The sequence below is a fragment of the Diaphorina citri genome, unplaced genomic scaffold (genome assembly GCF_000475195.1).
Source record: "Diaphorina citri unplaced genomic scaffold, Diaci psyllid genome assembly version 1.1 scaffold1518, whole genome shotgun sequence".
Lineage (NCBI taxonomy): Eukaryota > Metazoa > Arthropoda > Insecta > Hemiptera > Psyllidae > Diaphorina > Diaphorina citri.
Genome location: NW_007378944.1, coordinates 31,085 through 43,578, shown reverse-complemented (window position 1 = coordinate 43,578; position 12,494 = coordinate 31,085). Strand labels below are relative to the sequence as shown.

At 37.5% G+C, this 12,494-nt stretch overlaps 3 protein-coding genes across 4 annotated transcripts; 2 read left to right on the top strand and 1 right to left on the bottom strand.

The window, feature by feature from the left end:
- Positions 1 to 279: 279 nt before the first annotated feature.
- On the top strand, positions 280 to 10,692 carry LOC103516240. Its single transcript, XM_017446966.2, has 5 exons — positions 280 to 423; positions 9,260 to 9,366; positions 9,577 to 9,634; positions 9,844 to 9,985; positions 10,390 to 10,692. The coding sequence occupies exons 1-4, from the start codon at positions 389 to 391 to the stop codon at positions 9,956 to 9,958; spliced, it is 315 nt and encodes a 104-aa protein (XP_017302455.1). The 5' UTR covers positions 280 to 388; the 3' UTR covers positions 9,959 to 9,985; positions 10,390 to 10,692.
- LOC113470327 (polycystin-2-like) lies at positions 736 to 5,271 on the top strand. Of its 2 annotated transcripts, none has more exons than XM_026828694.1 (5): positions 736 to 873; positions 1,196 to 1,320; positions 2,665 to 2,714; positions 3,340 to 3,517; positions 5,010 to 5,271. In XM_026828694.1, exons 1-5 carry the CDS (start codon positions 820 to 822, stop codon positions 5,254 to 5,256), a joined length of 654 nt encoding a protein of 217 aa, XP_026684495.1. In that variant the 5' UTR covers positions 736 to 819; the 3' UTR covers positions 5,257 to 5,271. The 2 variants fall into 2 exon arrangements, with proteins under 2 accessions (XP_026684495.1, XP_026684494.1); XM_026828693.1 differs by having other exon boundaries at positions 2,665 to 2,807; positions 3,433 to 3,517.
- Positions 10,693 to 10,730: 38 nt separating the features above from the next.
- LOC103516234 (cytochrome c oxidase copper chaperone) lies at positions 10,731 to 12,038 on the bottom strand. Its single transcript, XM_008481193.3, has 3 exons — positions 11,885 to 12,038; positions 11,595 to 11,756; positions 10,731 to 11,031 (listed from the first exon to the last, which is right to left on the bottom strand). The coding sequence occupies exons 2-3, from the start codon at positions 11,744 to 11,746 to the stop codon at positions 10,947 to 10,949; spliced, it is 237 nt and encodes a 78-aa protein (XP_008479415.1). The 5' UTR covers positions 11,747 to 11,756; positions 11,885 to 12,038; the 3' UTR covers positions 10,731 to 10,946.
- Between the last annotated feature and the right edge of the window lie 456 nt (positions 12,039 to 12,494).

Genomic DNA, 12,494 nt, shown 5'->3' with positions numbered 1-12,494 from the left:
TAGCTATCAGTTTGTGTGAAACTAGCAATTATCTCAATGTGTTGGATTCATTCTTAGTTCTTTTTTTCCCATTACCTACTCAATTTTAAGTGATTTATTAAAAATAAAATCCTAGGTGTGTGGTTTGAGTATGACCGGTAGGAGAGTGGCACAAGGTACTTGGTACTTCTGATGACCAGCACTCAATAACACTTGCAACTTTACACTTTGTTTAGGGTGTGCTAATTTGAACATTTTTCCTTATTCCAGGCCCAACAAAGTAAAGACTTGATAATGAAGCCAGAAATCCTATGATAACTATGCATCCTATTTAAGAACCCGCTGGTCAAAACTTGATGCATATCTTAGACGCAAATCACATGATGATCAAGTGGAAAATCCCAAGCATATGAACTATGACAACATTTCAGGTCTACTGAAAAGGTAGGTAAATTTTGTTTTCTTAGTCGTTTTCACCTATTGTATACTTTTTATTCTTGAAGAGGTTTGATAGAGGGAACTTAACTGCCAAGGTCTCATCATCCCGTTCTGACAATTACGTACTTTTAAGTAATATTTAAGGGTTGAAACAATAGATACCTTAGTGGGCCTTGGTGTTTCCTTGCTTGATGTTACTTAAAGGTTTAAGGGTTTGTAATATTCAAGGGTTGAAACAATACTTTAGTGTTTCTAACTATATCTTTTTATATTATTCCATTTTTTTATCTATGTCTTTACATTTTTTTTTAGTACACAAAGACGGTTTTGGCAAGGAACTTTTGGTATGATCTATATCCTGATGACATTCTGGAAGACATACCTATCACTGAGAGACATACCATGAGAAATGTCATGTACGAGAATAAGCTGATTGGTTTACCTAGGATACGTCAGGTGAGTACTCTCTCTCTCTCTCCCTCCCTCTCCAAGGCCGTATTTAGGGGGCCCCGGCCCCCCCACTCCTTTGAGCTTCATTGTTCTCCTTTACTGTAGGACAAACTCCGAAAATTTGTTGATACGGCCCCCTTTCTCACTCTCTCTCCATCCTTCTTTTTCCTTCTCCCTCTCCTTCTTCCCCTCTCCCTCTATCTGTCTCCCTATTGGTGAGAAAGCCTGGAAGAAAAAGAAGAAAAATCGAATATTTCGTAACTAAAAAAATCTCCATGATTGAGAAAATATTAATGCTATTTTCTTTTGATTATTTTTGGGCTTATAGCTGAAAGTGAGAAATGACTCGTGCGAGGTTCATCCAGACCTGACTGATTTGTTTCGGCGTTGTTATGATTCGTTCTCTGAGGGCTATGAAGATAGGAGACCCTTCGGAATCGGTTCTGGAACAGCGTAAGTTTTCCTTCGGTAATTTCATTGAAAAAAAAAAGATCGGGGAGGGGGAAATGGGGAATCAATGATCTATCCATTCCAGTATTTGGGAGACGGAAGAAGTCCAGATATTTTTTCTGGGCATCCAACGGGGGTTTAAACCTCCCAATCCTATCTCATTGACACAAAAAGCAACCGAAGTACATGGTTGAATTTAAAACTTATCGGACCTTTTTATCTGAAACTCTTCATTCATAAATATACTCATGTACCTACTCGAGCCACCAACCACCAGATCCGAAGTCCAACACAGCGTAAGTTTCCCTTTGATAATTTAATTGAAAAAAAGATGGGGGGGAAACAATGATCTATCCATTCCAGTAGTTGGGAGACGGAACGAGTCCAGATATTTTTTCTGGGCATCCAACGGGGGTTTAAACCTCCCAATCCTTTCAGCACCGTGAGATAGGAGCATTGTAGGTGCAATGCTCCTATCTCACGGTGCACCTATTGGTGCAATGCTCCTATCTCATTGACACTAAAAGCAACCGATGTGCATAGTTGAATTAAAAACTTATCGGACCTTTTTATCTGAATATACTCATGTACCTACTCGAACCACCAACCATCAGATCTGAAGTCCAATGTGTTGGCACCTCAGAAGTTGGTTACCGAAATACGTAATACGTTGGTTGTAGACATAATATGGAGAAAATAAGCTTGAATCATCATGACTCTAGTCTAGTACTTTAGAGTCTAGTCCATAAAAACCCGTATTCAAGGAACAAAATCTAAAGTATTCTAAAGCTCATGAAACCCATGTTTCCTCATAGGAACTTTCGCAAATCTACTTAAAAATCTCATTATCAAAATTCATCCTTAAAGGCCCTTTCCCACATGTGAGTTTCACAAGATTTTTTTCCGAATGTCGTGTAGGCAATGTAATTATTTAAATGAGTGTGTTCCCACTTACCCACGACACGATTTTTTCTTCGGACATCGACAAGCAATACGTTGGTTGTAGACATAATATGGAGAAAATAAGCTTGAATCATCATGACTCTAGTCTAGTACTTTAGAGTCTAGTCCATAAAAATCCGTATTCAAGGACCAAAATCTAAAGTATTCTAAAGCTTACGAAACCCATGTTTCCTCATAAGAACTTTCGCAAATCTACTTGAAAATCTCACTATCAAAATTCATCCTTAAAGGCCCTTTCCCACATGTGAGTTTCACAAGATTTTTTCCGAATGCCGTGTAGGCAATGTAATTATTTAAATGAGTGTGTTCCCACTTACCCACGACACGATTTTTTCTTCGGACATCGACAAGTGGGAACGGGCCTTAACTTTCCCTCTCTTACAGATGGACCTACCCCCGTGACAGTTCAGTCTGGGACAGCGACTACTACACTGGTCAAGTGGGCAGCTACCCTTACTCTGGTTTCTACCAGGACTTGTCAGCTAATCACAATGATTTTCTAGCTCAACTGGATATGCTCAGGAAGGGTGAAGTTCAGGGTTCCGCAAAGATGTTCACCTTTTGAAAAGGGTTCCGCGGGCCAAACTAATTAAGAAACACTGCTCTATACCTAAAGGGGTTTATAGGAGTTAAGACTACTGGGATAAAGGGACTTTTTAGTCTCATTTGAGCAGGATAAACAAGGTTAATTCTATTCTTGAAGGTAAATGTTGTTTCACTGATCCATCCTTGAAGATAAACTTGGTACCTATCCAGCTTTTGGTACCTACCTAAGTACACATGTTTCTTGTTCAAACTGTTTTAAAAGGAATTTATGAGGAAAACTTACCTGTTTTTGAAGGCAGGTAGGTGCTGTCTTGCTGTGAAAGTCTCACCTCTTTCTCTGTTAGAAATAACACACGAAATTTTACTGTCAAAGAATTTCTTTTGACGGCTCTTTCTTAGACAGGTTTTGTTGTTGAGTTTCCACTTTCCAAGTTTCCATGCTCCAAGATTTCCCGTTCTCCTCTTTCGAATTTTCCCGTGACAGTTCAGTCTGGGACAGCGACTACTACACTGGTCAAGTGGGCAGCTACCCTTACTCTGGTTTCTACCAGGACTTGTCAGCCAATCACAATGATTTTCTAGCTCAACTGGATATGCTGAGGAAGGGTGGTTGGATCACCAGAGCCACGAGAGTTGTATTTATCGATTTCAGCATGTACAATGCAAATGTGAATCTTTTCTGCTTTGTCAAGTAAGTGAAAGGTTTGATAGAGAGAGCTGTAACAACGGAGGTCTGATCATCCCGAAAACGAAGAGAGACGGAGTAGAAAAAAGCCAGCCGATCCGAGAACGAACCTTATATATTGAGGATAAGGGGGGCTATAGAACCCGCGATCTAGCCCTACAGTGCTTGCGGATTTTTCGGAAAAATGTTAAAATGACAAATTTCAAAAAATACCGCCATATCTTTTGATAACAAATACCGTTAGGACGCGTTCACACGAGCGACGAAATCTGTTTCCACGGACGTCGGGTATCTTGGGAACCCCTGAAAAAAGTTGTCGGAATCTTTGGCGAGGTTCACAGTGGTGTTTAAACCTAAGCGCGAAAATTCAAATTTAAATATTTTTCCCAGATTCCAGTTTGTTGGTCGGTGGAAGTGGTTATCTTATCTTATCTCTTATCTTTTTAACTTATTTTTATTTTCTTAAGCATCCGTGGTCTCCATGAGGTGTTGGATGTACTGCTTCTCGTACTGCTATCGGAGACCGAAGTTGAGCAACGTAGAGCATGTTTGGTACTTGGATTGATGACCACAAGATTGCTGATTCCTTCAATGTCCATTCCCTCTGATGTTGGATGAGATCAATGTGAGTTAAACCTTTGTTTTTAGATGTCCAAAGAAGTTGAAAGTGATGTAAAACCCTAGCATATAATTCACATATTGTGAAGTTTATGAAAAGAGAACAAGAGTTACAGAAAAGGTGGGATTTTAATGTAAGTATTTATCTCTACTTTCTTGAGTTGGTAAAAGGAAAACACCTTCCAATTTTATTTGGCTGAAATAAAACACATCCATCACACTTGTTTCTACAAAAAGTAAAGTAATCAATATTTGTTATTTATGTGAGTAGACTTGATTAACTTTAACAATGGCAACATCATTTACTTAATTACCTGTGAATAATTGATAATATGCATCAACAATGTGTGGTCAGAAGTAAGTAAGGTTACAGATATTGTAGTTAGAATGATATTGAGCAATTTACTGTTGAAAGTCTGAATAATGCCTTGGATGTTTGGTGGAGCAATAATCAATTTGCTCAGTATTTTAGCTGGAGTTTATTACCCAGATAGCCCACCTTTTGTTTTTATTTATCCTTCTAGACCTCCTCCCATTTAGGTGCTGGGTCAACACGAGAACACCAGAAAGTAACCCGTTGAAATATTTGCAATCGAAAAACGAGTACGAATTTTTGTCTATGGTGGGATTCGAACCCGGACCTTCTGACCTTCTGCATGGCAAGCAAGCGCGTTACCACTGAACCAACCGTGCCCCTGTAGCCCTTCTATTGGACTTTCCGAGCCCCTTTTATGATTAAGTCAGTTCTTCAGTTCGCTAACTAATCTAGTTCAAGCTATTTTTATCAGGATATTTTACATCACTTTATAGCGAAAATATCTGTAGAAGAGTAATTTGTTCTATTTTACACTTCTAGTAACTGGCAAGGTTTTTCTTTCAGGTTAATCCTCGAGTGGCCTCCAGTGGGCGGGATCATTCCATCCTGGGAGATAATCTCACTCAAACTAATCCGCTATTTAACTCTAGTAGACTTTATCCTGCTAGTGTTTGAGATTATCCTGCTCCTATTCCTCATCTATTTTACTGTGGAAGAACTGTACGAGTATCGAAACTTGGGCTTCTATAAATATTTCAACTCGTTTTGGAACTACGTAGATTTGATATTGATTGTGGTAAGTGAAGACTAAAGAGAGGTTTCTTACTCTGCTAGAAATAAGCGTACTTTTCTTTCTAAAGCCCATCACTTGATAAGTCTCTTACCGAAGTTGAGCAACGTAGAGCATGTTTGGTACTTGGATTGATGACCACAAGATTGCTGATTCCTTCAATGTCCATTCCCTCTGATGTTGGATGAGATCAATGTGAGTTAAACCTTTGTTTTTAGATGTCCAAAGAAGTTGAAAGTGATGTAAAACCCTAGCATATAATTCACATATTGTGAAGTTTATGAAAAGAGAACAAGAGTTACAGAAAAGGTGGGATTTTAATGTAAGTATTTATCTCTACTTTCTTGAGTTGGTAAAAGGAAAACACCTTCCAATTTTATTTGGCTGAAATAAAACACATCCATCACACTTATTTCTACAAAAAGTAAAGTAATCAATATTTGTTATTTATGTGAGTAGACTTGATTAACTTTACCAATGGCAATATCATTTACTTAATTACCTTTGAATAATTGATAATATGCATCAACAATGTGTGGTCAGAAGTAAGTAAGGTTACAGATATTGTAGTTAGAATGATGAGCAATTTACTGTTGAAAGTCTGAATAATGCCTTGGATGTTTGGTGGAGCAATAATCAATTTGCTCAGTGTTTTAGCTGGAGTTTATTACCCAGATAGCCCACCTTTTGTTTTTATTTATCCTTCTAAACCTCCCAACCTAAATATTCCAATGTGTTAGGTATTAATCAGGTTGTCCAATGTACAAATCTCTCTAAAGTCTTCTATAATTAATATTCCATATAATTTTACCCATAGCATCACCTGAACATCTACCCAGCCACAGAGAAGAGAACAGACATGATTTCAAATACAGGTTGCATGATGCTGGAGATCAATGTTGCAACAGCACAACAGCTAAGTCTTCCCCAGGAAGAACACTTAGAAATAATTTTTCTCCCTGGAAAAGAACACCACAAAATGACCAAGGACAAAGAAAAGGTGAGCCCAAAAAAACAGGAAACAGTATCTACCACAGTAGTTTATAGTTCACATTGAACACTCACTGGAAACAGCTAGGGTTTAACTTGTGAATAAACCCAGTAAAATCTGTTTACACACTCACACTTCACTTGCTTGTGTTTGTACCCAGTACACTACTAGTAGTATGTGTATCTTGAACCTCTAATCACTCTCCTTGTACATAGTTGATTATTGAAAATCTTGCCAAATTTCATGAAAACTAGCCAGTTATCTCAAGAAATGACATGAAATTGGCAACATTGTTCGTCTTAAGTTAAACTTTCATACATACGACGGTCAGACTTCACTTGCTTGTGTTTGTACCCAGTACATTACTACTAGTATATGTATCTTGAACCTCTAATCACTCCCATTATACATAGGTGATTAATACAACAGTATCTACCACAGTAGTTTATAGTTCACATTGGACACTCACTGGAAACAGAGGGTTTAACTTGTGAATAAGCCCAGTTAAATCTGTTTACACACTCACACTTCACTTGCTTGTGTTTGTACCCAGTACTCTACTAGTAGTATGTGTATCTTGAACCTCTAATCACTCCCATTATACATAGGTGATTAATACATGGTTATTTTTCCATTTCAGAAAAATGGCACACTCGGGAAATGGCAAAAAGCCTGAACAAATCCACTTACTTGGGCATAAGTTTAAGAGAAGCTATTATCTATTTATTTTTTCTACTATGCTTGCTCATAGGTAAGTTTTGTATTCACACAAAATCTTCAACTATTTGTAGTGGATAAGGGTGATTTGTCCCTCTGATAAAGTAGTATTTTTGGGGGAAATTTTTTTGATTCTATAACTATTTTAAATTTTTAAACATTTTCTATCGTAATTTTAATTTGTTTGGTTATTTCAGCTTTTCAAAAAAGTGTTTACCTGAACTTTTTGTGTCCTTTAACTCGATATCTGAATGGATTTATCACCCACAAATCTTGTTTGATTTAGGTTTAACATCACTGTGTAACTGTTCGGGTTTTTTTGTGATCTGATGAGGGTTCAAGGGTTCCAAACTCCATTCGGCGACAAAGCTACTCGCCTCCTCACATCAACCTCTCCCTGAGTAGGGCCGGGAAAAGCCAGCAGCAAGCTAGTGCCGAGGTGATACCTAACCCATCCGGTCCGTATATTAACCACACACAACGTTGCTTAACTTCAATGATCCTTTGGGAACTGATCTATTCAACGTGCTATTGCCACTGGTTGCATCCTGATTAACGTTCATGTTTTCAGATCGGAGGTTTCAGTTCCCTATTTAAACATTTTCTATCGTAATTTTAATTTGTTTGGTTATTTCAGCTTTTCAAAAAAGTGTTTACCTGAACTTTTTGTGTACTTAAACTTAAACACACTTATTGTTACTTACTTTTATTTTTCAGTGGCTTGCTCTATGCTAAACTCATGGATGTATTGGTACAACCATCTCATCACTGATCTTTTCATTCATACTAGTTTTCCTGCTGAATATCTTGTGAATAAGACTTACCCTCGAATTATCACACATCAGGATTTTTGGCAAGTAAGTTATCATTCTTTATGCCTTTAAATTGCAGCCTTGCAAGTACCTAAATCATTCATAAGTCTACCAGAAAAAAATTATTCTCTTGTTTCTTCGTTTTAGATGTACGGATTTGGCGTACGACACAGATCTCATCAGATGTATCTACTTCTGTCTGTTTGTACTTGGCGTTGTCATTTTCGGTGTAAGTTGTTTTTTTTTTATCATCAATTTCTTGAAGATGTTTGATAGAGGAAATCTGTAACAACGGAGGTATTATCGTCCCGAAATCGAAGAGAGGAGGTCTCAGGAACGGAGAAACCAGCCGTTCCGAGAACGAACCTTATCTGTTTAATTTAAAGTTCGCCCCGGGGCGTGAATCGAACTTGCGACCTAATGCTTACAAGGCAGGTTTCAGTAAGTGTCCTGAGACTCCTGAGGTTTAGTGCACCATACACCTCAAGTTTTTTCACTCTGCTTTGAATTTGGAGTACACCAAGCCTGAAGGGCTTTCCTGGGAACTGAACCCCAAACCTTTGATATGCAAGCCTCTGATACTTTTCCTTACAGGGTTTGGTGCTGGCAATTTTACTGGACGCCTATTTGAGTTCAAAATGCTTTACAAGCTGCCAAGAGAAGAATGTTGGCTCGTAAGAAACCTAAAAGAAGTCAGGACTACATGCGTGATATGTACTTCAATGTAAGAACCTTGTGTTATCAATTTATCAACGACACCACTGCTTTATAGACACAGTACACCTTATCACGTGTCTGTTATCTTATCATTTGTTTTGACTAAAGTGGATATTAGAGCAGTTATCAGTTGAGACTTTTATTATTAAGAGTCAGAGTTAGATTACCTATCAGTTTGTGTGAAACTAGCAATTATCTCATTGTGTTGGATTCATTATTAGTTCTTTTTTTCCCCGTTACCTACTCAATATTAAGTGATTTATTAAAAAATAAAAAATAAAATCCTGGGTGTGTGGTTTGAGTATGACCAGTAGGAGAGTGGCACGAGGTACTTTGTACTTCTGATGACCAGCACTCAATAACACTTGCAACTTTACACTTTGTTTAGGGTGTGCTAATTTGAATATTTTTCCTTATTCCAGGCCCAACTAAGTAAAGACTTGATAATGAAGCCTCATCATCCCGAAATCGAAGGGAGAAGGAAGGCAGGATAGGAGAAAGCCAGCCGTTCCAAGAATGAACCTTATCCGTTCAGGATGATCCACCCCGGTCGGCGCTCGAACCCGCGACCTAGCGGTTACAATGCAGACCCGCTGCCCTCTAAGCTAACATCATCCCGAAATCGAAGGGAGAAGGAAGGCAGGATAGGAGAAAGCCAGCCGTTCCAAGAATGAACCTTATCCGTTCAGGATGATCCGCCCCGGTCGGAAATCGAACCCACGACCTAACGGTTACAATGCAGACCCGCTGCCCTCTAAGCTAACTTTAGCTTTGTTCCATTTCACAGGAGCAACTTTACTCAGAGTGATATTTCTCTGTTCACAAGGAAATTTCATCTGGGTCCCAACACTCAACTTGATGAGTCAGGAGTAGAAAATTTGATTTCTAACATAGGTGAGTGAGTGTCTACTTGATGTATTTATTATTTTCAGCCAGCCAGAGTGGCCAACTAAATGTCAGTCCAAAAGGAATCTCACTAGGGCTGATTGAGAGGCTGAAAAAAAAACCAACCTACTTTTTAGGCCTAGGTATGTAGAAAATTGATTGAAAAATAAAAGACATGGTGTATAAACAACATACTTCACATTTTAATTTCTGTTTCAGAAAAGGAAGTGTCCCTCAGAGAAGACATGGCATATTCAGAGAACCACTCTTCAAGAGAGTAAGTTTTTGAAACTAATTTTTATTGTTGTTAAAAAAGAAAAAAAAAAATCAAAAATACATTAGGTAGTGCTTACAACACAGATCAATAAAAAGATGTACTATTTTCTCCACTCAAGTTTACAAAAGCCTTGAAAAGAAAATAATAATAATAATAGCTCACCCACCTAAAGGGGATTTAGCTTAATGTAAATTATCTTCCTATTCCAGATTGGAGCAAAGAGTGAGCTTGATAGAAGACAATATCACCTCCATAGATAGCAAGATAGATGACATCATCTCTAGAATCAGTCACCTTCAGAACAGAATATCCAGACTGGAGTAAAATGTCCAAATGACCAGGACCACACAGGAAAAGGAAGTGTCCCTCAGAGAAGACATGGCATATTCAGAGAACCACTCTTCAAGAGAGTAAGTTTTTGAAACTAATTTTTATTGTTATTAAAAAAGAAAAAAAAATCAAAAATGCATTAGGTAGTGTTTACAACACAGATCAATAAAAGATGTACTATTTTCTCAACTCAAGTTTACAAAAGCCTTGAAAAGAAAATAATAATAATAATAATAGCTCACCCACCTAAAGGGAATTTAGCTTAATGTAAATTATCTTCCTATTCCAGATTGGAGCAAAGAGTAAGCTTGATTGAAGACAATATCACCTCCATAGATAGCAAGATAGATGACATCATCTCTAGAATCAGTCACCTTCAGAACAGAATATCCAGACTGGAGTAAAATGTCCAAATGACCACACAATACTTTGGATATCATTAGATGCACCAAAGTAGATGAAATCTCACTTCTCATTGTAGCTTTGATTTAAGTGTACTTGTAATAAATAATTTTAAAAAAAAAATCCATTGCTGTTGTTTTGACAATTTAATCTTGATCATTATATTTGTCACATTTTATCTAAGGGACAAATTTAACAGAACAGGGTCTATTCCAGCACTTAGTACTTTACATAGACATGAAAAAATATGTCTTGTTCATGCTTGCTATGCAGGGAGTCAAAATTGCCTTTGAGACTTTAGCCCCAGAAACAATTATTTAATTAAATTATTACTTAATATTTTGTCTTGTTCATGCTTGCTATGCAGGGAGTCAAAATTGCCTTTGAGACTTTAGCCCCAGAAACAATTATTTAATTAAATTATTACTTACTTAATATTCCACATTAGGAATAACAATCACAAATAAGTACAAATGAAAATTGAACTTCAACAACATAATACCTCCGTAAAAGTCACACTAAGGTGACAATCTGGTAAGTTACAAGGAACAATGTGACTAGAAACAAAGAAAACTTGTATTTATATGTTAAAACCCATCTTCCTCATACATTCTTTGTGTGCTTCAATGAGGGGCCTGCAGTTTTCTTCTCCATTTTCTATTATGCTGAAACAGATAAGAGTACAAGAGGACTATTTCACAACCTTCTTTTCTATCCTATGTGAATGTTTTTTTATTATTATTAAAAAAGGAAAGTTAACAGTTCACTTCTTTCAAACTGATCCAATGAGTCAGCTCTTGCCTGGTACACTGCTGTGCAGCTAAACTTACACTTAGACCAGCCTAGTTAGCTTAGTTGGTAGTGCATCTGCCTTGTAAGCACTAGGCTGTGGGTTTGATTTCTGCCCGGGGCGGACTTTATCCTGATGGGATAATGTCCGCCCAGGGTAGACTTTATCCTGATGGGATAATGTTTGTTCTTGGAACGGCTGGCTTTCTCCTATCCTGTCTTCCTTCTCTCTTTGACTTCAGGACGATAAGACCATAGCAGTTACAGTTCCCTCTGTCAAACCTCATTAAAAAAAAAAAAAAAAAAAAAAAACCCAGTACTGATGTAATCACGGGGCAAATTCAAAGTTACAAAATCTTATGCAATTGGAGAATTTAATATTTATGTCTGAACTTTTTAGGCAAGTATCTACCTAGCAAAGTCTATGTTATTCTCTTACCATGCATCTCTGACTTTTTTAGTTTCTGGACAAGCACAGCAGGGCTTGAGCTTCTTCTCTGGGTTCACCGCAGACTCAGCTCCTTTAGGGGCTTCAATTGGAAGTGGAGAGGATGATTCTGGACTTGCTGCAGCTGCTGATGCAAACATCATGGTAAAATATTTTGGAGACTTTACAAGCTAGATAAGCTACACACGGAGGTTTGGAAAAGCAAGGATCAAGTCACAAATCAAGAAAAAGAAGCTTTTCACTTTTGAACTTGAAACCAAACTACCAAACCACTAAAATATTTTGGAGACTTTACAAGCTAGATAAGCTACACACGGAGGTTTGGAAAAGCAAGGATCAAGTCACAAATCAAGAAAAAGAAAGTGACTTTTGAACTTGAAAGCTTGAAACCGAACCTCGAACCACAGAAGAAAACAGACAATTTTTTTGAATCTTGCTAGAAAAAAGTGGAATGATAACAGTGTGGGAATTTTTTTCGATTGTGGGATTTTAAACTAAAGAGGGATTTTGGCTGTGTTTATGAACAGGGCTGAGATGAGCTCGGACGAGGTGAGATAGGATATTGTTTCTACAGTTTTGCATTGGAGTGGTAACTTAAGCGAGGATAACGTGGGATTGTTGGGCTTTTTTTCTAACCCTCTGTCCCGGCGGCAATTTTTAAAATTTATTTTATATTTATTTTTGTTTGCTTTGTAATTCGCTTGTTTGTAATATCTAATTTAAATGAAAAGTATAATATAAACGTGCAAACTAGAGATAAAAAGTAAAAAATGAATTCAGATTGTACGCGTTGCGGAAAAAAAAATCAAGATTTCGAATTTCCCGCCAACTTTACAAGTTTACAAGCTCATGAAGGCTCTGTGTTAAGTTACCACATCATTTTCCACTTGC